We start from the raw sequence: 25,692 nt of genomic DNA on the forward strand, positions 1-25,692 counted from the left end.
TCTGACGTCCACACTTCTCAGACTCCATTTTTCAACTGGATGGTCCTCTGCTTGCTGCATGTCGTGTTTCATTCCACAGATCACCCCTCTGAGCCTTGACTGCCTTTAGTGCCAAGTGTTCTCACGTGTAAGTTTGCATCTGCTTTTTCTTTGCTCTTGAGCTGGAATTTATTTCGTTGCAGTCTCTGTTCCCAACAACCTATGGCTTAAGTGTTATCTTCTACCTCTTTTCAATGTGAAAAATTAGTCTCAGAAAGCTAGCAAAGTCTTTAATTCGTTCTGGTTGTTCTCTGATTGTCTATTTCTGCTGCTGAAAAAGGTTGTGGAAGTTAAGCTTCTGACAGGCGAGCATGGTCGTCATGAATAGAAAAAAAGTACTGATTTTTGCTTCTGTAACTCATTTTTAGGTTAACTAGCACAGCTTACTTCTTTATAAATTGAAGGAAAAGGCTCCTGTTAAAAGTTTGCAGTTACTTTCAGCAAAGTAGCTTTAAGCTTTCTTCCCAATAAAAACCCTCACTCTTTACTTGTACAAATGTCTGTGAATATAAACACTACAAGTAGCTTCTAACTGAAGGTGAAATAATGGAAGGAAAAATCAGTAATACAAGAAAGCCAACATTTTTTAGGAGAATCTAATGAATCTTTTTTAAGAGTGGACCTCTGGCATAGCAGAAGCTGAGAATTTTAAAATGGGACAGTTTTACAATGTAGTTTATAAATAGTGTTGAAAAACCTTTCACATTTCTTTATCCATTCCATTTTTATGCTTGTTTCTAAATAATTTAATTCTTGTAAAGAGATTTTACATCAGTATTTCCAATGACTTATTTTGTTTGTTGGAATACTGTTATTGTTGGAAAATGGTGTTATTATATGCTCAGTAAAAGTTCTATCTTGGATTTGGATTCACAGACAGTAATTTTTTTTTTGTGTTAGTCCCATAAATAAAATAATAAGTTTGTTCTTATCCATATCCTTTTAAACAACTTATTTTCAGACTCTTGCTGACATTCCACTCTTATTTTTTTTGCTAGCAAACTTAATACTTAATACATTTTGAACTCACAGTACAGTAGAAACTATTCTTGTAATTACTGCAAGCGTAACCACAGGCTTCTGTTGTATCCTTTCCAAAGCTTATTCTAACCCCTGTATTCAGATTACCTTCTGATGCTCTGAGTACATAGGGATTTCTGTAAGTTAACATGGACTTTTAAAAACAGTTAGAAAAATTGCCTTAAGGGAACATTCTGGTATCTGTCCCTTTCCCGCTATGGACCAAGTGTTTGCATGCTCCCACCACGGTGCTCAAGCATCTCTATCTTCCTTACTGGTAGTATACTGAAGTATTGAAAGGAATTGAAGAGAAAATTCTGTGTGGAACCAGTGAGGTGCATACCACCATATCCTGTCCTGACCCAGGATCTTACCCCATCACAAAACCTCATGTGATAGTGGGATGGGGCTTCCCTTCCCCTTTTCTTTCTTTTTCTCTGCATTAATGATGGATTGCATTAATGATGGGGAGATGTAATCCAGACCCATAGTAAAATGGTGTAAACCTACACCAAAAGGAGTATGGTACTTGCTATAGAGGCAGATGCTAAATCTGATTTTGGAAAAACCTTGGGGCTCCAGCTGACCATATATATTTCCTGGCTCATGTTTAATCCCATGTGGGTCTTTTTGTCAGTAACAGAACAAAAGCAAGGAAAAGAAAGGCATGTATATGTCTATCATTTATATGACAGTTCAATTCCTACAAAACATACTACTTGTGTTAAAAAATGGGATTAGTTTCCAAATTGCAATTGCCAGAGTATCCTGAAATGAATCCATGTGCAAGCTGAAAATGTGCTTAGAGATGATTTTTCCAAAGTGATTTTGGTAGCTATAAGTCCTGGAAAGGCACATTTTTTGAGGCTACACAACTCTTAAGTTCTTGATGTATGACAGACAAAATGTGTGATCAACACAAACAATAATAATAGAATAGTTGCAATAATCAAAGAAAACAGGAGAGATTATAGAAGTTGAATTTGCTAAAAATACTATATTTTAAATCTAGTTTTTGCTTTTTTTGTTTGTTTCCACGAGGTTTCATTAACAATAAAGGCTGATGGTTGTTCAAATGAGGAAATATCTGTACACGTGTATCTTTATAACAGTCAGGTAGCATGTAGCCTTCTGCCTGAATGGGAATCCTAGTTTTGTCACTTTAAGCTGAGCTATAAAAGAGGGGAAAACCCCTATAAGATTAAATAAACTCAGGTATAGATAAACGAGGTGTGCATAAAAAATTCCATAAGGATTCTTTGATTATGTCCTTATATCATTTATTTGTGCTACTGCTAAAGCACCTTGTTACAGGGAGAAAGAAAATCTGGAGGCCACTAAACACTTAGCTCTACATTACAGGCGCTTCAAGGAACGTTAGTTATATGACAACTGTAAAGAATGTTTCTACATTTTACTGAGCAAATAAGGGATCACTTTTCCTATTGATTCATTCAATGTCTCTGAAGTAGTAATGAATGCAGTGAAGAAGCGGATTTTTTTCCAAATCAAAAATAGTTGGATGAAGTAATGCTAAAATGGGATCTTCAAGCCAGGTTAAGTAATACTGAGCCAAAACTTTGAAACTTCTGTTTTTAGTTTGATAGCTAGTTTTGTAACAGTTTGTTACAAATGCTTGTGAATTTCCTGTTTACGTTGTCTTCCACAGAAAATTGACCTGAAAAAAACTATCATGCATAAATCCAGTGAGAAAGACACATTCATTTAAGAGTCGGACTTGATGATCCTTGTGGGTCCATTCCAACTCATATTATTCTGTGATTTTATGACTCTTTTCTAATAATTACTCCAGTCACATAAAATAAGTTTGGAATGATTGGGTGCGCTCCATATAAACATCAAAAATTTTCAGGTGTTCATCAGAAAAACTACAGTTGGTTTTTCAAGGCTGGTTCACTGTTTATATTTATGGTGGTTGAGCGCTTTTAGAATTAGATGAACTGAAATAATAAACAGTTATTAAGATGCTTTATGAGAAGTGAAAGGCGTCATGTTCATGAATTCTATATTCTATAAATATGGCAGGAAAGAATTAAATTCTTCCTGTATGTAACACATAGACTTTTGTTTGTGTTGTGTATATGTGCATAACTTATTAAATCAGGGTTAAGAGAGCTTTTGGTCTGCTGCTGTAAACCATGAATTCTGAAGTCTCACTTTTATGGGAATGGAGATTCAGCATTGGTGGAAAAAGACCTGGCTCTGCACTTATGAGCCTCTCACACTCCTGAGTTTTAGAATTGTTTCAGTAGAGCACAGTTGTCCTGTAAAAGTCTTGGAGAGAAAAAGCTGCCAGGTTGCTTATCCATATCTGTTGGGATTTTTAAACAGCTGCAGAGAGACCTTGAGGCAGACTCCTTACTTCAAAGGGGAGCTGGTGTGCAGAGCAGGAAAGGAAAGTGGTCATGTGAATCTTCACGCTAAGCAGACTACTTGAGTGTTTATGTAGCAACTGAAATTTTTTTTGAGGACATGTGACTTAATACCTGCATATGCATTACATCAGTTAGCAAATTCTGCTCATTGGTGCCTGCTTTGTTTCGGGTAGGACAGGGCATAATCTTCATCATCTGGAGAGAGAGTTAAGCACGGTGAGCATCAATCCAAGCAAATATACAGGGGCTAGACAGTGACAAGGGCATCTGCCTGCACGTCTTAACATCAGGAGGAGGGGGAGTGAGGCGGAAGAAACTCAGAAAGAGGGATGCATTTCAGACAAGTGCTTTGGTCCTGTCTAGAGTCAGCTATGCTTTGTCCAAGTGATGATTTGTACTGCATAGAACATTGCCATTTCCTACATTTTTCTTAATATCAATTTAGAGTAAACAAGGAGCTTAACATAATTTTTGGCATTTCAACATTATTGCCCTACTGCTTCTTAACTACTTTGTTAGAAATATTGAATGCTTTGAGAAAGTAATGGTACAGATAGTCCAGGACATTGTACTCATAATGATTCACAATATTCTGTATCTGAGAGAAAAGTCTCTCAGATAAGCAGTAAAAATGGGATAGGTACATTTGATGATCAATAGCAGCAGAAGATGTAGAGAAATTACTAAAATGGAACAACATCTTGTTTCATTGAAAGTAACTTTCCTTAGAAAAATGGGTACAAAAGGCAATGTACTTTTCTGAGTACTTTCTACTACTTTCTTTTTTCACACAATGGTAGTTGTGGAACAACATATTGTTCATATCCTGTATGAGTGCTCTGTGGGATTGTGATTTGTAAGCAGGTTTTCAGAACCGGATTTGAGCTAATGACTTTCGTACACTATGTGTGTTCTTTTACCAAGTTTAAAAAAATTATTTTTATTCCCTTAAATATCTGCTGTATACAAAGGGAGTTTCAAAATATCTGTCTTCTCAATATACTTAGGAAGATGAAAGTCTAAAAACTGATCAGTGATTTTACTCTTTGGGAACTTGACATATGAATTGCCTAAAAATAAATGTCTGATTTTCTTAGTTGTCTTATTGACAAATGGTTATCTTGCATTTGCAATGACACCTGTATAATTTCAGAAATTGCTGTCACCCTGGAACCATTTTTGGATAATTGTATTTCTGCTTCCTAAATATATTTCTGGTAATTTTAGTCAGATTTCAATCTGTAAGGATCTCTTCATCTGTTTAAGTTCTTAGTTTATGAAAGGAATAGATCATACCCACATTGCATATTACCAATTTGTCATGCAGAAGATATTCTGATTTATACCTACAAAAACTGGTGCTTTCAACTGTTAAATTACTATGTAGCTCAGCAGATCTGGGTATCTATTGACATAACTCTCACAAAAGGTTTGCACAACTTCTCAGAGATGTCTACAAAGGTTTGCTAAGGACTATATATCATATTCATGTTGCTTTTGTCCTCTTTCATTCGTGGTTTAGACCCTGGCATGTTTCCTTTCCTTAGCCTTTTGCTGAACCTAAGTCTTAGGATATTACATATTTTGACCTTTTCCTATGATTATTTAATTTTCCTCAACCTTTGAGAAAAAATATGCTCTTTTTTTGGTCATAAGCATACTGTAAGAAATTTCAGAATCAGACCACTTAAGAAAACCATTTTGACTTGGAAAAAAGACTTTGCTGCTGTTGCTTCTGCAGTTTTACCATGGTGGGATGTGACATGAACCTCATCTTATGCCCTGTCTCTACATCTTTGACTACATCATGCACAATCTGAATCCTCTTTGCCCTTCTTTCCCCCTGAACGCTAACTTAAAATGTGAATTTTGTCCAATACTATTTATATGTAAAGCAGTCTGTAATTATACAAAATTGGTCATTTCTTGCCACACCTTACTTGAACAAGGATCAAAGTCTTTTCCAAGATGAGAACTGTTGTTGATGAATTGTGAGACTAAGTTGAAGGAGGTCACAATTCTGATTATCCCTGTCTTTCCTTAAAAACTGCTCTGGTATAATGCCCAGGAGGATGACAGCTCGGATGCAGTGATGAACATTTTCACTTGTTTGTGAAGAAGTAGGGTGTTTTGAAGAAGTAGGGTGCAACATATGATAAATGTATTGCCAGCTCTTGGGAACATGGACTTTCCTTTGACAGCATGCAGTATCTAGCATAATGAGGAAGCCCTTTAAGCACCACTGCTGCGTTGATGAAAAAGAATAATATATTTGGAACTTTCTTTGTCTCATTCTTTTTGGGCATACATGTCTTTATTCAAGAAAAGAGCTTCTGGGCTCTTTCTACAGTTTTTGAGACAAAAAAATGTCCTTCTACCTAGGGAACTAACATTTCTAGCTTCAGACTTTGATTGAATTGCTGTCTTTTCCAAGTCGTAGTATAAAAATATATTTATTTATTTAGTTCCCTTTAAGTCTTAGTAGGGTCAGGCTTGAGTGTCCTGATAGTGTCCCTTCTCTGAGAATTAATGATCATTATTTTCAAATAGTAACAAACTGTCTGAAATGAGCTCCTAGTACTTGTCAGTGCAAATTAAAGCAAATTAAACAAAACCAAATCAGAACTAGTTCTTAACTAATTAAAAGGCACTTTTGAAATATTAAGATACTCAAAAGAAAGTGTGTATCTATTCAGTAGTTTGTGAGGGGCAGGTTCTGTTTACAAACAGGACACCATCCCCACAAATAATCCTATTTGCCTGCATGTTAAGATATGGGTGAATTAATGCTCATTAATATGTGGAAGGATATTTAATTTGAACTTCTTATCTGGTCATTATTGATGCAATCCAAGAAGGAATGACTGGTGATTTTTTGATGTTCTCAGCCTTGTCTTACAGACAGACATCTTCTCATTTTGTCCACCAAACGGAAGATTAGCTTGCGTGGCAGTTACTCAAGACAACTTTTGTTACATCAAGGGCTTACTGGGCTGCCACAATCAAAATGAGTGAAGAAAGAAAGGAGTTGATACTGAGATTTTAAATAAGGATTAAAGCAGCTTTGAAGAGGTGAACCAGGAATGGAAGCCATCATTGAAAAATGGGTTCATTTGTGCATTTTTGAGTAACACCAAATAAATAAGTGGTCCAAAACCCAAAGCAGAGTAACTAGATGATGTAACCAATGAGGTCTTTTAGGGTGACAGTAGATGCAACTCTCCCTTGGAAATAAAGGAAATAAACAAACAAAAAAACAACCAAACAAAAAAACCTCAAACAAACAAACAAAAAAGCAAAAAAACCCAATCAAACAACAACAAAAGAGAGAAAAGTCAGACTTTAAAGTAAAACTGCAATTCTAGAAGCAATGTATATGGTTTTTCTGGTGACTTACTTGATACAAAATAATGCATAATACAAAAATAATTGATTTTTTTGTTTGTTTATATTTCAAGGCATGAAAAGATACAGATTTCCTGGTTTCAAAATGAAAGTGAAAATATATGAGAGTAGGAAGGCACAAAATTGTGTTTAGAAAAAGCTTAATGTTCGGCTAAATGCACAGATGCATAAACTAAACACATTTTATGCTTATACCACTGTTTATATAGTAATGAGGATTTTCCATCAGTTTTCATCAGTTAAACAGAAGCTGTCTTTTTGCTGTTTAATGGAAACAAGACAGTCTTGCATAAAAACATCAGATGTATCAGCATGTTATGGTCTTTGATTTTTCATATGAGTTCAGAACAGTTATAACCATAACAGACACACATTTTAACTTCCTCTACTTTTGATTTTTGACTCAGATTTGTGAACTGAATTGGATCCAATTTCAATTAAGAAGGCTGGATTTTTGGATGATAGAGAAAGTCAATATACAGTTTTTGTTTCTGTTTTGAAAGATGGAGAAATCTTGTTTATGACTAGGAACATCTGCCAAATGCTCCAACACCAGTAAAAATTAACTATTTACTCAAACTGATGTTTATATCTGTGAAAGTAGATATTGCTCCATGTTTCCAGTGCCCTAGAGGCCTATAAATCCCCTGGAAAACATCACAACAATGTGAAACAACCCAGTGCAGTTATCCAACAAGAACCATTTTTGCAGGGCTGAGCTGTACCAGCGCATGCTCCATCCAGCCTCTACGATAAATCCAAGCCTTAGTGACATTTGTTCTACTGACTGGAGTCACTAGGGAATGCAAAAAGGAAAGGAGATGTAAGTCATGCTAGTTGAACACTTTAAATGGCCAGAGAGCAAGCAGATGAATCCTAAAAGTGCTGTGCTGCTAAGGAGCTCTAAGCAGAACAGTGGGTAAGAAAGCTAATGAAGTTGTTCAACATTTTACAGCTGCCTCTTGACACGTTGTCCTGCAACAGACAGTTGAGATCAGGTTTTGTATCAATAGCAACTATCAGCCAGTATATTGCAGGGGTGGCTATGTGAAGCAAACAGTCCCTTGTTTGTAGGTGTCCCCTTTGCCTCCAGATCCTGAGCAGCAAAAGCAAGAGACCCATATTCAGGGTGGTCATCAATGTGTAAAGAAAGACTGGAAACCGTTTTTCAAAGATGTGCAATTTTAAAATAAGATACCCTTGATAAAAATAGTATAATATCTAATAATTTTATTCAGTTGGGTGGAATTTCAGTGACTGAATAGTCTAAAAGTAAATTAAATAAAGTTTTTATATTGAAAGGAGTAACGCCCCAGAGCTTGTGCCTGACTGCTATAACTCTTTTTTTTTTTGAAAGCTTCAGACCTTTATTCCACTTCTTTATATTCCTCTTGAGTTTGAAAGCTGCTGCATACTCTTTTTCAGAGCTGCCAGACCAGAGTTCAGGAGGTATTTTTTGAGGCTTAGAGGGAGATTTATCTACCTCCCCTCCTCACCCCATTAGCATGGGCAAATGCAGCATTCACTGCTATTGCATGAAGTCCAGCCCTGGAATTGCTGGTTGCCTGTATACATGCTGGGATTTCATTGTTGTTTCGAGCCTCTGCTTTTTAAATTGTATTCCTACATCCTTTCATAGGTATACTAATAATTTTATTGATGTTTTTTCCCCCGTTTCTGAGATCTGATAATCTCAGGTACTGTGCCTACTCTTAGTACAGAGATCCAACCCTAGATTATATGGATGGGAAGAAGAGCAAAGTAATAAAATACCAATTTCGATTTCCTAGAAAGATGTAGTTAACATTTATCAGAGTCAAAAGGCAGGAAATGTGTTACCTCCAGCTGCCAATTGTTACTGGAGGCAACAACTGATCACATTAAAGAATGTAGGTACGGATTTGAAATGTTTTAATAGTACAATTAAATAACCTCCTAATTTGTTTTGGGTGTTACAACTTTTAGGATGAAGAAAAAAGTTACACCTATCCAACTTTTATCTTCACTGTCTAGGTTTGCAAAAATTTGTTAGGCTTTGACACGCACTGTCAGAATATTTCATAGAACAGTACTTTACCAGGAAGGCCTTTATTCTCCAGCTCGTAGGCAGCAAGCTGTAGGAGGTGAGTGATGGAACAGTCAGGCCCTATTATTTAACATTTGTTTGCCAAATGGTCTCTCTGATTGGAGGAAACAAAAGTTTTTATTTTCAGATGAGTTTAGTAATCACAGAAAGACTTTTCCATTACTGAAAAGAAGTAAGAAATGAAGCTGGGGAAAAAATTACCTTTTAATTTGACTAAAATACTGTGAGCATGGGGTTTTGGGTTGTGGGGGTTTCCTGTATTTTGCTTTTTTTTTTTTAACATATTTGTTCTCAATGGACTCACTTGAGACCAGAACTTTATGTACACACTGACATGTTTGCAAAATCAGTCCCTTGTTACTATACTTTCTAAAGAAAAAATTAGGACTTTGTAAGGAATATCAACTCCTTTGGAAGTAGCAGTCCATTTTTAAAGTTAAAAGAAGGTTTATAATTTTCAATTACTGTAACTATAATCTCGCTATTTCATATAAAAGGGAGCAGTACAGGTATGGCACAAAAGTTTGCCATCGCAAAGCTATACTTGAACCCATACTTGAAGTAACTTCTCCTTTTGGATATATAGTACTTTCTTGCACTCTAATCTTAAAATAATAGGAAGGCCTCCAAAAAATGATGCCGTATCTTTTTGCTCTCATGAAAGCCAAAAGTTTTTTTTAATTGTACCCTGACAAAGGTTTTCATTAGGAATCACAGGCTTTAACTGTGTAAGTTGATTGTTAGAAATCAAGAAAAATTAGTCATCAAAAAGCCCTCCCAGACCATAAAATAAATAGTAGATTAGATCTAGCAGAAAACTTAAACCTGCATTATTAGCTAGACTTTATTTCTCTTACAGGTTTATTTCCTTCACCCAATATACTATTTAGAGAAATATTTAAAGTTTTTAGTATAATTATCTGAGCATTTTTCCATCCTTTAGCAATTGTACTATAGGTTGAAAAGGGAGTGGTGTTAGCATCAAACATGAGAAATCCTTTGGGTGTTTTTAACGGATTCTGCCATTTGTGATAATCATTTGAGAAAACAAAAAGGAAAATGTGGCACGGTGATAAATAGGGGAATTTGTAAGTCAAAACCAGCTGACATTCAGGACTTCTAAAGCGATCATTAGGAGGGTTTCTATCTCGTATTAGTAGACAGTAATAGTTTTAAGTGAAAAATGAAACTTTCATGGTTGGTGTGAAAGCCAATGGTACAAATAGCTAAAACATCTGAAAAATTTTATTTTACAACCTTTTTTATTTTGTTTTCCCCTGAAAGACAGGTAATTCCATTTAATTGTATGTGGGAAAGTACTTTTCACTGTTTTTCCAGTTTTATAGATAGTGTTATACTTCAGTACAATGTTGTAAAGTAAACTGTGAATGAAACAGTAGAAGACACCCAGAACAGCAACCCTGTTGGGTACAAGAGTGCGCGCATGTGTGTGTTTTTCTGTTTTGAAGAAAGTCTGGATATCTGCTCAGGTAGGTTATGAGCACAGCTGGGCCTATTGGCTTCATTTTAATGCTTTCTGAGGGATAATAAGATTTAAAAAACATGTCACTAAAACATACGCAGGCAAATGCATTTGCACAGAAATCTGTATTTCTTAAATACCCAGACACAGATTACATTTGTGCCTCATGCTGAAAGCTGTAATGCCACACTAGCTGAGCCATGTCCAATAGGGACAGCCACTAAGGCAGAAAATGACCACATGGAATTGCTTGTGGGGGCTGTGACACTCATCAAGACTGAGAAATTGAAGGTGATTTGTGATCCTGCAGCTCTGCAAGGTGCTACATACACTTTAGAGGCCAGTTATGGGTGTTTAAAAAGGACAGGTTTTAGAAAGAGTAAAAACATTTCAAGCAGACTGAATTAAAAAAAAAAAATGGAGAAAGGACACACTAACATAGGATTAAACAGAAATATTGGATGTTAGATTTGCTCCAGACACTGCTTTTTTTCTGTCATATGTTCAACATATATAAAATTTTCACTACATCACTAAGGGGTTCAAAATAAATCTGTTTCGTGATGAATGGGGAAAAAAATTAGCTAGTGTAACACACGTGGAAGAATTACATTAAAAATACCACTGTGAAATGGCTTCCTGTTTCCTGTAGCAGCAAAATAATTCTTAGAAAGAGTTAAAGTGGAATTGTTGGTACCCATTTATATTTTCCTTTGTGTAACTGTATCCTAAAGCTTTGAAAAGATGAGTGAGTTAGGCAATATGGAGCCCTCAAGAAACGGTATTAAACTGCTGTAAAGTGTTTCAACTTTTATTGCTAAGTATGGAAAACTAAAATCCTTGATTCTTTGGCTTACGTGCAAAGTTTTTATTTTTTTGTTCAGACAGGAGGTTATGCAATTGCAATAAACTTTTTTTAAAAAGCAAACTTAGAAGTCAGCAAGATTTTGACTGTAAGTTCTGCCTGTATATTTTGAAAAAATATATATGAAGGAGCCTAAGAATACTCTTCTTTATTCAACTCAAGATTTCTCCTAATCCTACACAGAGTAAACTGGTACTTATAGTGAGAGCAAAACCAGCTCTCATACCCTTGTGGTTGCAAAGAGATTCTGCTGAAATTCTTGAGCTTCTCCAGTTTGCTCACGGTAATTTGGGGAAGAACTTGGCCTATCCTAAGAAACTGGCCCAGATGGCCCTTTTCTAGGCCATTTGCTCTAGTGAAGGTACACATTTTTGCACAATGAGGTGGTCTGTTGCAAGATCTACAAGAATTACTATAGATTCTGGCTTTTACTTAATTCTAATGTAAGGTCTTGTGTATGAGGAGTGGAGGCAATAGCACTGCCTATCTGTAGCACACCAACTATGGAAGAAAGAGCTCTAGGCTATACACTTGGTGAAGTCTGTAATCAAATTACACCTTAATTTCTGCAAACTATGGGTAATGTGAATAATGTGTAAAAAAAAATTAAAGCCTAGTTTCTTCTAGATAAAATGCAATCAGTATTAGAAGTATATTTGGAATTTCACAATGAAGAATTATTATAGTGATAGCAGAAAATTAAAATATTGACATCTTTTCATGGAGTAAAAGAATTTTATCCACAAGGCCTGCATTTTCCAAGCAAAAGAATTATTACCAAGAGCTGACTGACATTTGGGAAGCAAACATGGCTAGTTTTGCATTGGAGTGTACTGCTGCTTAAAAACAAGGGTCTTTGAATGTAAAGGTGAAAGCACATAAAACTAATGGCCATTTATGTACAGAAGTTAATATATAAAAAAGGTTTGTAAAATGTACTGCTTCACATATGTTCCCATCCTGCTGTGATTTGGATTCTAATACACTAACAGTGGCAGTCTGGCTTTACAGAGGAAAAAATAATATATCTATTTTCAAGATGTTCAAATTCTAGGTAGCACATGCAGGAAACATACTGGTATATTTTGGTATACTACTGGTGACTTTCTTAGCAGCAAATCACTGCAACATATTTTTTAGGTTCCTTAGCCACATCTCAATTTTTGCTGGCAATATCTTACGCTAGATGTGTAGCATATGTCATATAAAGTGGAGGAACCACAACTAAATTTTGCCTAAAGAGGCAAATCTCTATATACTTGTGAGAAAGCATTTCCTCAAAATGCTTACTGGCCAAAGGATTAAATCATACATAGTGAATTCTTCATCACTTAAGTATTTTAGGTTTCTTTTTTTCTTTTTTTAGATATGAATTATATATGGCTTTTTGTTAAACTTGAGTCCCAGAACACTGCCTAGTATTTTTGGCAGGACAAGAGTCTCTGATTTGCAAAGCTAAAGAGAAACACTACAACCTATCATTTTAGGAAGATAAGAGTTGTTGAGAGGTGATTGTCTAAGTAAGTTCTGTGTGTCTTACACTCTTTTCTTTTCAAGCAACCACTACCCTACAGTTTTTAGTGCTTTAGATATTTCAAATACCATCTTGACAGAGAAGATCTCTTTTCCCAAGTATTTTTATACAATAATGTAGGGCCAAAAGGAATATTTTAATGCCTCCTCGGAGTTCTGATACAGCTGCTCTCCAAGGAAGAGCTTTCATCAGAATAATGATGATGATGATGACTGAGGCATGCTCTGTGTTTGGGGTGGGTTCAGTTGCTCTTCACTTTTATTCTCTTCCTCTGAGAAAGAGTCTCTGTGGGAGATGTCTAGGAGGTGAGACTCAAAAAAAGAGAAATTATATAAACTTTTACCTCAACTAGTGTTTTTTTCACTTGTTGGTCTTTGTTCTAAAAGAACATCTAAAAGATGTAGCCAGTAGAAGAAAACTAAGAACTCTGGTTCTTTGTTTGCATGGAAAATCTTTTGGTTTAATTTTATAGGTTAGCATTTACTCTGGAAGATTCACTCCTAATCACTGGGGAGACGGTCCTGGCAGGTCTCAACATCATTTAATGAAGCTCCTCTACATGAAAGCAAGTCATAAAACTCATTTGATAAAAAGGCAAAACCCAGCACATCTGTTATTCAATGCTGCATGTAAGAGATGTATTTGCAGAAGTCCAAATGGGAATTGTCAATCCCACTGGATAAAAAGTGGTATTAAAATGAGGCCTGTAAAGATATTTTCAGAGAAATCCCATGTCTCCTTTCCTATAATAAGCTGTGATTATACACACACTTTGAACAGAGAATAGTGTCTTCCACATGAAGATCTACTCACTAGGGTAATTACTCACATGAGAGAATACATATGTTGTCTTCCATATCTGCATGGTTTGAAGAAGCAATGACCTGTACCTGGGATATGGTTAGAAGGTAGAAGAACAGCAGAGGTGTCTTCAAGAACCTGCAGCATTAGCTGCTACTATGTTATGAATCAATGTTTCCGATACTGCAGTATAATCCCTAGACTTTTACTTTCAGAAGGCAGTAATAACAAAATGTTGGCAGCAACAGCTAGTAGGTAATGGTTTAGGACAGTATACAGTGTGTTTGAGAATACCCACAGGTTTTGCTATGCCACTTCAGTGTTTTTTTTGGGTGCAGATATGAGGCTGTTTTAAATTGTTAATTGTCACAGACTGTTAGAAAGCATTAACTCAATAAGCAAACAAAAGTTTGCTTTCATTAGACTGAAAAGAAGGAGTCATGTAATTTTGATATCGTACTTGTGCTACTGTGCCGTTTTGCCCATTTGCACATGCAGAGTTGTGAATTATGGAAATGATGATGTTGTTTGTTCCAATATTTAGTGAATTGCAGTTCCAGAAATACTTTTAATGACATTCTCAAAAGAGGCACTCAGACTGAATGTGTTCAGTGATTTGGAAGTATACTTTTTCACTTGGCAAAGTTTTTTAAGAACATTATTTAAATGACTGTGAAGAGAAGGAAAATTATGAAACAAAAATAGATTAATAAAGTCTGCAACATTTGGTGCAAATAAGAGTAGGTGCATCAAAGTAAACATAGATATGTAGACTTAATTTTTTTTCTTTTGTACAAAGATCATATGCAAAAGGATTTAAATTATGATCCTGCAAAGCAAAGAGCAGTGTTTTGGATACAGGGTAACTCTTCATATTAATTCTGAGCAACTTTGAATTGAAAAATTATTAAAAAAGTCATATAAAATCTCCATAATGTACCGTATTAAATGTCAAAAATGTCTGAAAGTAACTCTTTCTGGGTAAATCTTGCTCTCGCATGTAGTTTCTGGCAAAAAAATAGGAACCATATGGAGACCTTTGCACCATCCCCTTCCTACTTTTCCCTTAGTTCATATTGCTCATATCTCAAAAGAAAAAAGAAAAGAAAGCAAGCATTTTGAATTGAATCCCATATTGTGTTCTATTGATTTCTAGAAGCTTTTGTTTACATGTTAGTGATTTAAACAAATGTCAAAGATTTATATTTGAAAGAAATTTCCTTTCACACATTAAACTACTTAGAAGTAGCAAGATTTTTGCTTTTATTACTTTGTATAGATTGCTTCATTTTAAAGTACATACCTGTGTAGAAGTTGTTTTCTGCAAACACTTGGTCATCATTTATAGGAAGGCATGCAATTAAGAATATTTAATTTATCCAACTTCACTATAAAGTAATAGTGAAATAAATTTAGAAATGGTTTGCTAATGGTAGGGGCTTTTCAAGGTTAAGTGTTGGAAACTGTTAGTGAAAGCTGAAAACCTGAAGACTGAACAATGGGGTGAAATTCTGATGGCCATTTTGTCACAAATCCCTAGTGGTTATTGTCACTACTCACCCTCAGTATGGATGTCAGGATCTGAAAACCTTCTGTAATTGCTAGTAGAACACTAGCAATCTGATTTATTTTTGAAAATTTTTGTCTGGGGTTTTATATTACTGGTATTAACTGAAGGTTCATTTCTGTCTGCGAAATGAAGGTATGTCAACTGTTGAACTAATCTAAGAAAAAATAATAGGTGCTTCTTGCACATTTTGCCTTTGATCCTGACCCTACCTGGTTACTAGCATGTCTTTGTACCATGGTTATCCCCATCAGTCTCTTTCCATGTTCTGTGATCAGTCTTTTTTTTTCCTAGGCATGCATCATAAGTAAAACCACTAAAATTATCACTTTTCATATTCTACACACAGGAGTTTGATCCTGTGTTTGCTTGGCATATTTGATCTCTTGATGTAGAGAGAAGGAAAGAGGAACTCTGGTAGGAGAATACAAATGTTAGGATTAAGAACAAACCTTTCCTTAAAGAAAAGCAGAAGTAACTTTTGAGGGTGGGGAATAGTGTGATTAGGAATGATTTTTTTTTTAATAAATCTTGAGCTGTTATTAAACTTGGCAAAAATCTAAGTCTTTAAAGATTTGTGGAACAGCCATTTATAATTTTGAATGTCTTTTCAAGTGGTACCTTCTTACATCAGTTACCAACAAGCACTTATGTCTAACAGGAGACATTAAAGATGCTGCCTGGAGTTTTTGAAAAGTGATAAAAATGGTTCTAAGAAAGAGGCATGACCTGCATCCCTCAAAGCAGTGTTTAACTGCCTACATTACTTGACATCCAAAGAACAAAGGTTTCCAAAAGAGAGACCGATAAGGTACAAATACCTGCATGTAGGCTACATCTTCTGAAACTGTGCCAGAATTTGTCTGGCAGAAGGTGGAAGACAGACAATATAGATTACTGTATTTTTCATCAAGTGGTTTGTACCATCTGTATGTATTTTATGTGTGCCTTTTGAGAGGCAAGTAGTCTAACTTAGTTCCCCCTAGGCTTTGTTCTCTGCCTCTACACCTACCACTTGGCATAAGATGTAGCCAGTAGAAGAAAACTAAGGTTCTTGGGACCTTTTTCTTGTCTTAGTTGCAACAGCTGCAAAACAGATGTAGGCTGACGTGAGTTCTGCCAGGAATCTCTTCCAAGTCTCCCACCCATTTTCCACCAAAGAGAAGCTAGTCAGGTGATATGAACAGAGTCCTGAAGGTCAGAAAGAGATGGGAGTTCCCAATCTTGGCTTTATAGAGACTATTAAAAAAAAACCAACAACTGATTAGTAAACCTAGATTCTTTCTCCTTGGAAATTAAAACAACCTGAAGTTTTAAAACTACAATTCCAAGCAGTATGACATCAATAGGACATAAAAGGCAAGCTGTACATGAACCACAGAAACACTGCAGTGAGCAGGTCAGATGACAACGAGGGTTCATAACTCTTGATCACCTAACTGGTATCCATTTAAGTCTCTTTTTAGGCATATTTTCACTATTTCAATTGCATTAAGCAAAATACCATTGTCTTGCTGGCCATATCTTTGTTGATAGAAATTTCCTGGGATTCCAGTTTCTCTGTTGCATTAACCTCAATATTGAGAGGGAGTAAGCTTTTTGTACCTGTCCAAGGTGTCTGTGTACCTCTCCAACTTCTGCTTTCAGCAGTGTTTGAATATACCATGTGGTCTTTAGTGTATCTCCACTATTATAAATCCAATCAATGATATTCTCAAAAACAAATAAAACCCTGCAACTTTTCCACTGTCTCAGTCTGCTGATGAAATCTTACTGGTGACAAAACTATGGCTGTCAGGCACTTAGAATCCAGCATAGAATTAAAGATAGTATCCAGCAATGGCAGAAATGTCTAAATAACAAATAGTCCAGAAATGCTTACATTTGCACTGGATCTGTGTGGGCTAACTTTGATAGCAGTTCTGAATCCTCTCTGTTGGCAAAGATGACAGACATACGCTACTCATGCAGTTATATTTTCCTTTCCTTATTCAGTATTCCTTCCCTTCCCTTTTCAGTATCCCAAGAACCATTGGCTCTGAATGTTATGAAAAACCATTTGCTGCTGTACAGCAAAGCTGTTTTCCTCCTGGAACCATTTGCTTTCAAAAATTGCTCATAGTACAAGTCTCAGTCACTTAAAGAGATCAGTATCTTACTGGGAAACGTTTGGATGGGTACTACTGAAGTTTTCCCTTCAAATATTCACAATAGAAGTAGCTACCAACGCTTTATAGCCTTGACCCCTCTTTCTGTTGTGTATCCAGGCTTATGTCTTCACTTCTAGTGTTTAATTTTCAATACGGTGTCAGTGTCATATGTAGGTACATTAATTTTATTTAAGGTCACAACATTTAGTCTCGAAACCAGTCAGCCATGGAGCTTTCTTACAACAAGTACTGACATGGAAAGACTTCTTGGCTCATGGTCTCACACAGGCATGGCATGCCCAGGACAGTTATAAAAGGACTTTAGAAATTACTTTCATGAAATTAATTTCTGTGTCATACTGCATATAAGGACTTTGCACACCCACCTGCTTTCAAATCTGTAAGAAACACACCTGGCAGTATAAAAATGGTAAGCTCAAAAGCCAAGAATAATTTGGTATTTCTCTTTAGGTATCTCTCTTCAGTGGTTCAATGGAATGGGGATATAAGGATTTAAGTATTTAAATTCAGGTGATCTACTAGTATTTGGACATTATAATAGCATGGCAGACAAGGCAATTTTAAGGAAAAAAGCAATGTGCATGTTCCTGAAACAGAAAAACATGGAGAGAAGTTAAAGTGACTCTAGTTTGCCTACTAGTATAAAGGAAGAAATGTGAATTTCTAGGTGTAAGGTGGTTTTGATATGTCAAGTTTTCTATGTCGAGTTTGGATAGTGGACCTTGGCTCCACATTACTGTCAATGGGCCTGCCATCTAATGTGGTCCTACTGTAGGAAATCCCTACTCCACTTGTGGCTGAACAGCTCCCAGATCCACTCAACAACTTTGGTGGATACCCTCATTCATATAGCCAGCAGTACACTACACATTTGAAGCAAAATTCCGTGTCACGTCAGCAAAAGTAGAGGTTTGGTGATATGCAGCCATTAGCTCTAAAACATTTTAAATTAATGACTGTAGAATTCAGTCAAGCATCAACAGTTCTAATAAAAAAAAATGAAACAAAAAACCCACCAAAGTTTCCTTCCAAGTAACAGAGTGACTGACAAAAAGTGAAAACATTCTTATACCTTTATAAAATGTAGATTTGAAACCAGAGTCACTGGCCAGTTGGACAGGCTCAGGCATGCCAATGATTCATCTGACAGAGAGTCCCAGGGAGTGATTTTTTTGTGAGCCAGTTCATTTGGATGTTGATGCAGGTTTCTATTTAAATCAGCAGCTGAAGTGTGAATTAATCTGTGACATTTTTAAGATGGTTCGTGAGGCCAGAATTTGACTAATGATACTCGTACTGATCTCCTGCTAATTTTGGATTTATAGGTGTTGTATCATACCCAAAATTACAAACGTCTGGTCTTTTTATTTTTTTTCTTCCTTCTTTTTCCTTTCCACTCTCTCTTTTTTTATTCTTACAGTTTGATCTTTCATTTATTTAAACTGACTTCACTGACAGCAACAGAATGACTGCCACTGAGTTATTGAGTTATAGTAGTTTGGGTCAGGACCAAATGTACCTGTTTCTGAGAGTAAAAGGAATCATGAGGGCAATAATGAAACTTTCAGAAAAGCTCCTCTGATTGTAGCCAAAGTATTCCTTAGGTAATGAGCTTTAGTGGTAGCAAATTTCCTATACTGATACTAGCTGTGGCAAAAAGTTCCTACCTGTACCACAGCATGAGTATGAGAAGATCCCATGGGACATGCTAACCAATTTCTTTTTGATGTGTGTTCACTTTCCTATGCTTTGACTGTTATCTTTCCCTGAAAGTGCAATTGGACTAAACCTTAAAGTGTATGCTGTAAAACAGCTTTGGCTTAAGATATTAGTGAAATGATAGGAGAGAGAGATTCTTGAAATATTACTCATTACACACTAATCAAATGATACATATCCTGTACTGGTTGGATGCACTGAGAGTTGCCAGCTGTGGGAAGGAATTGAAGCTTTGCAGAAATTCTTCAGAGAATTGTTGGAAAATAAAACACTGCAAGGTTTTAAGCTAAAGTTTGATGTGTGTGAATGGAAGCAGCAGCTCAAGTCTGCCAGAATTACTTCTGCTTTCCTGATTTACAGTGAAGGATCAATAGGAATGAAAGCAAGGGTGTGTTTCAGAGACAGAAAGAAAGTTTGAAGAATGTAGCTTTAGCTTCTTGTTGTCATTGGGCTTGTTTCCTATTTAGCTGTACACTTGTCATTACATCCATTTTTGCTTTTTATTTTTTTTCAGATTCCCAAGAAGGAAACTACAAGACAGAGGTCAACAGTAAACCCAGGAAGGAAAGGACAGCTTTCACCAAGGAGCAAATCAGAGAGCTAGAAGCAGAATTTGCTCATCATAACTATTTGACCAGGCTGAGACGATATGAGATAGCAGTAAACCTTGACCTCACTGAAAGACAGGTACTGATGAAAAATAATGGACTTTAAATTCCTGACCAATACGTACCAGTGGTTAGTAGCTCCTGACATAGAGCTCCTGTTTATAATACTAATATTTATGTTTATATGTCAGATTGAATGTTTTTAGCAACATTATATACCTTTATTATCTCTCTGCTGTGCAAGTAATTTATACTTTTATATGTAACACAGATTGATTTCATCCATTAGGCAGAGATGGAAGATAAAAGCACAAGTCATAGATCTGTTAGATGAGTGCATGTCTTTTCTAAACTGTCCAAACTGATGTCGTTGAAGACACCGTATGTACAAGTAGTTGGTTTGTCTGCATGCAACAAATATGAGCATCTTGGTTCAGTCTATTAAGTATATCCAATGGCCATTAATCCAGAGTTTCTGAACATCCTGTTTCCAGATGGCAGCAAAATGGGAACGCCAGCAAAACTGGGATACAGGCATTTTAAACCCCTTTATCTTACCCTGCTCTGTGAAAGCAGAGGAGATGATGGAATTTCTTATCACTGTTGTTGGTTTCCTGTTCACCAAACCCTGGTCCAGGAAACACTTCTTCATGTGCTTAAGTTTCATCATGCATGTCGTCACATTGATTTCTAATGGAAATATCCATGTTACACATGTATTGAAGTGTTTCAGGGTCTCATCTCTATACACTAAATAGGTAGTGAAGTGACATTCCAAATAATAATTACATCAACATACACATTTTGAAAATGCGTTTCAGTAAAGAAGTTTAGAATACTGGCCTCAAGTACACAAAATCTGATGAAATGTTTCCTACAGTTTTATTACTAAAATGGAAAGCTTTTTGCCTACTGATAGACAATCATTCTTTTTTCAGGAATCAATATGAGATTGAGGGATTGCTATCATGCAATCAATAAGATGAGGATATAGTCAAAAGTAGGTATCAACATAGCATAATGATTTGTGAAATTTACATAGAAGCAGATATGCAGTTTTCTTGAGTTTCTTTAACACCTGCCATAAGTAGACATATCAGCAAAAATCCAGCCTTTTCTAAAAAAAAAAAGAAAGCATGTTTACTCAAAAAAGCAAATGCAACAGCTTTTTTCTTTGAAAGCTTCTAGAGAATGGCTGTACCTTTGAACTTGTCAAGAAAAACACAGCAATTTCTTGTTTGATTTGACCACATCGCCAGGTTCCACTGGGGTAATTTTCAGTCACTTAAATACAGTTGTTATGTTTGTGAATCCCACCATTCTGTATCAAAAAATGGATAAAATTTTGCCTTTTTTCATTTCCACGGCCTATTCTATTTAGATTCACACCTGATTTTGACAGTTAAGGGGAGAAGGAATGAATTCTTGTCTTGGTGACAAAGGTAGAGTCGACATGAAACTGAACAATGATAAATAAATTTTAAAAAATATTTTCTGGCCAATTTGACAGGAATCAGTCAGCTGAATATATCTCCATATTTATAACGGTGAATTTGGCCTAGAATTTAACTGTTCTCCCCAATAAATTCTATATTATTTTCTTCAAAGATCAGGTTGAGTAGTACAACTAAATGAAGAGACAGTTCACCATCCTGAAGGAAACAGTTAATCTAAAAGCATTTAGCATACTGAAAAGAGACAGATAAATATCGAATATTGTCTCTGGAGGAGAAAAGGCAGCCCAGCTACATAAGTGCAGAGAATTCATTTAAGTCATGGCAGTACTTGCTGTTTTCCAGCTGTCACAAAACATCAGTTTTAAGCATTCTGCTGATTATTGTGATCATTTCTATAGAATTGTCATTAGTCTATTTAATTATGCAATCTAATCCTTTCTGCTTCCCCAGATTATCCCGGAGTGACAACTGAGCTCCCAGAGATTACTCCCTTCCTTCCTTCCTTCCTTCCTTCCTTCCTTCCTTCCTTCCTGCCTTCCTGTTTGACACCATCTTAGAAAAGGAAAGCATTACGATTTTTAGTTTGATAGAATCCAGTTCTGTATCTTGCCACAGTAAAATGGTCTAAAAAAAAGGAGAAGAAGAAACAAAAAAAAGCATAAAAACTGCATTGTTAATCAAAAAATGAAAATTGAGAGGAAATTCTGGACATATTTTTCAGTTGCTGAATCACACTAAGCCAAGTAATGTTGTAAACTAGAAATGTCTCTTTTAAATCAAATATACTGCTTCGATAGAAAAATGGTGTAAATAGCATAGATCTGGGTGTGGGTTTCCATGGTATATGGCAGACTTCAGAAGCTGAATGCCATAAATCAAAAGACTTGGCTCTTCTTGCATACTTGTTTTACATTAGTATTCCTCCAGTGACTTAAAAACGTACTTCAGGGTGAGCGTGGTGTGACATTAATATTTCTTTTCTCTCCAGTTAAGTGAAGGTATTCTCCTTCAGGACCTGTCTTTCTGTCATTACCAAAATGAATCATTACTCTTGAGTGAGATACCAGCACTTATTTTCATTCTTACTAGCGTTACTACTATTTTTTTTACTGTCTGTCCCAACAGAGGAGATCATATTTGATACCTACATTTAACAGGTGCAAAAAAAAATCTAAAATATATTGATGGAATTATCCATGCCCCCCCCCCCCCCCCCTTTCCTGTGAGGTAGCATTTTTAGAAAATTGCTGTTTGTAGAACCATTTTTCTTTAGTATTTTTCCCCAAAGCTGCATTGCGAAAAATGCAATAGTTGATAGTTCCTTTGAAAGTAGAAGTAGTTCCTTTGTTTGAAATAAGTGAACACACAAGTGATAGCTTTGGATCTCATCACATGCTGTAGACCTCTTGGTGTTGGAAGATTTCTTGATTGCTCATGAAACACTGAATTTGCACACAGAGAACTGAAACTTACTTGAGACAGTACAATGACAAAAAAGTAGCAGTGGCTGTTGGGTGAACTAATGTATCTGCTCAGAAAATAGAGAAGTTGAGAAAATTGAGAGCAGACCTAACCTCTGATGGAATTATTTGTTTAGCATTATTTTTTTCACTAGGATTTAAAAAAAATGAAAAATGTATTATTCAGAGACAGAAGAACAACAAAATAATCTGGGGAAAGTATCGTTAGGTCATCCTAAAGCTACGACTTTCATTTTTTTCCCAAGAAGTGAGATAAATCACGGAGCCTATTATCTTAAGAAATCTCTATCTTCCTCTTGACTATAGTGATAATTTCTACCATACGCCACAGATTAAAAGAGGCACTGACCAACTAACACTTCATAATTACCTTTCTGGCATTTAAACAAGCTGTAGAAAAAACATATGTCTTACCATATTTAAAAAGCTATATAAGGGTATTAAAGTTCTCTGCAGTCATCAAAGTAAGGCTCCATTTGAAATAACTTACGAGATCAACTCAAACATAAATGACTCATGGAAGGCCATTTCACAAAAATAATAATGAAAAAAAACCCCCTAACAACATATGGCTCAGGAGAAGGAAGTAATCCTATCACTCCCTAAAAAGGAAACCTGTGTTACAAGACAGGAGGATGAAATGAAATAAGTGCCTCAATTGCCTAGATATTAAGGGTGCACTTTGAGAGCATTATAAGCACATCTGGTGGTAGGATGGCTCTATTATGGTATTGTAAGAATTCCAGAAATATAGGTACATACAATTCCTGCTCCCTCTCCTATAGAGTGCACTCACAATCCCAGCTCAGGCAGCAGTTAATAATTTTCAGCTGGCAGCCTCTATCATATTTTGAAGAGCTAGTTAGACTAAAAACTATCTGAGCTCCCTAGATATTTGTAACCTTGACAAGTGCATTCTTGGCTTTTTTTTGTACCTCCAGATAAACTTGGAGAAGGTTCCATGCAGACTTTTTAATATCTCACTGTGGGATGAGGGGAGGAAGCAGCTGCAGTGGCGTATCAGAGGAGTGGCAAAATGGGCATTTTTATGGAGTTGATCCTGCCAAATATAGAAAGAGTAGGAGATCTTTCCATCTCGCAAGATCTTTTTGCATGGAGCTAATCAAAAGAGTAATGTTGCAGTTCTTCAGGCTAGCTAAGGTTACCGGAATAAACAGTTCAAATATGTAATGCTTCTGCTTGCCAACATAAACAGAAGATCCCACCTAGTCAGATTAAATTCTGCTGATGGCAACTAGAAAGTTTATTTCTTCTCAACTTTAACTTCCAATATCTGCCTAGAAACTATCAATCATTTATAAAAGGCCTAAAGCCATTGATTTTGCATAAGCAAAGGACAAAATTATGCCCAAATGAGGAATGATTTTGCATCAGCGTTGGACTTCCATGCGTGTGGTACCAACATGGAATGAGTCACCAAGAAAGAAGCTTTGTGGTGCCTTTTTCTGCCTGAGATAGAAGCAAGAAGCACTATTATTTAAATTATACTTTGGTATAGTACCATAACCAACACTGTAGCACTGGATTGTTAAGACCATGCAAATACTACATGAAGTTTACCATTAGAAAATTTTTCTCCAGACCTGGTTACCTCAAAGCTTCATCACAAGTGACATAATTAAAATACTTCTCAGCACTAAAAAGTTCCAGGGAGGCTAATCACTGCATTTTTTAGACTTCAGTAGTAAGATAAGAATGGCTTCACTTGGTCACCCAGGCAAAAAAACAGGGAGTTCAATATTCCTCCATCATGTGTTTGCTCTGCACAGCCTTTGGAAGTGCAAATGTCTGTTCATGCATCACATGGCATAACTAGTTTTCTACTTTAGGAAGCTAGTCTTCTGAGGTTAGGTGGTGAAATATTTTCAAACAAAAATCAAACAAAATCAAACGGTATTGATAGGACAGGCTTGACCATATCTGTCTGATTTGTCATGCTGTCACATCTTCTCTGAAAGGCAGCTGCTCATTCCACACACTTCCATGTGTTAAGCACTCTCTATGCACACAATAATAATGAGGCTGTGTGGTTTGAAATCCTTTAGATTTTTTGTTTATTTAAAGTAACACTCTTAATAAAATCAAACTTTGATATTTGTCTTGAACATTATAAGTACCAGCAGTAAGACTTATCGTACTACCTCTGTTCTTTCTCAGGAAAGAATGCAGCTAGAACACTTAGTTATAACTTGTGCATAATTTTGATTTCTCCAATAATTCTTTTAAAAAAATCACATGGCAAAAATTCAATCAGCATATTTAATTTGCAGTATTGATTGAATTCAAACAAGCAATTAATATGCAAAGATCCAAGTGCCTCAAGCTGTTAGTTGTGAATGGACCCTACACCTGCAGAGAAACCCTGTGAGGTGCTGGGTGGGGAGAAACCTCTGCCTGTGCCAAGAAGCATATGTGATATAGACAGAAATATTAGCAGCTCACACAGCTGCTTTTACAAAGTGTATGAGGCTCTGCCATTACCTATGCCTGCTCTTTCTTAGGCTCAAGTTGAGAAAGATGTGGCTTCTCTGTCACCTGTTTAGGGAAAGAGGAGCTTTTAAAATTTGTCACTTTAAGAAATAGAATAAATCAGTGGAGAACAAATGATTTTGGAGAGTTAAAAATGAACATGTAGAATAAAGGAGATATTTTTTATGCAGGCCATTGAGAAAAGTTGAATCTCTTTCTGGTTTCACGGGTTTCTACTCCTCAAGGGACTTGTCTTTCTTCATAATAAACTACTAGCAGAAAGAGAAGCATCTAAATACTTATCCAAAATCCAGTCTTGGCTACCTACCATCTTTTAACTTTCACATTCAGTTGATCTGTGCAAAATGGGTGCAGAGTGATGCACATTACAATTTTGTTATCATGAAGTGAAATACTCCACATGTGAGTAATTCATGGAGGTAAATGCCTACACAAAGAAGAGAAAAGTTTAGCTAAAGGTCATCTTCCCCACAAATTAGTTTTCCACCATTTGTTTATTTTGTAGATTTGGAATTACACAATCATAGAATCATGGAATTGTTTGGGTTA

General features: G+C 36.0%; 1 protein-coding gene across 1 annotated transcript in view; it reads left to right on the plus strand.

Annotated features, from left to right (window-relative positions):
- The window catches only part of MEOX2 (mesenchyme homeobox 2), a 53,015-nt gene that overhangs the window by 19,424 nt on the left and 7,899 nt on the right, over nt 1-25,692 (plus strand). The window contains exon 2 of the mRNA XM_042043696.1: nt 19,601-19,773. Coding sequence (XP_041899630.1) covers nt 19,601-19,773 — 173 coding nt within the window. The remainder of the gene's footprint in view (nt 1-19,600; nt 19,774-25,692) is intronic.

The sequence above is a fragment of the Corvus kubaryi genome, unplaced genomic scaffold (assembly GCF_017639235.1).
Source record: "Corvus kubaryi isolate FWS band 111438036 unplaced genomic scaffold, C.kubaryi_AGA036_p1.0 37398, whole genome shotgun sequence".
NCBI lineage: Eukaryota > Metazoa > Chordata > Aves > Passeriformes > Corvidae > Corvus > Corvus kubaryi.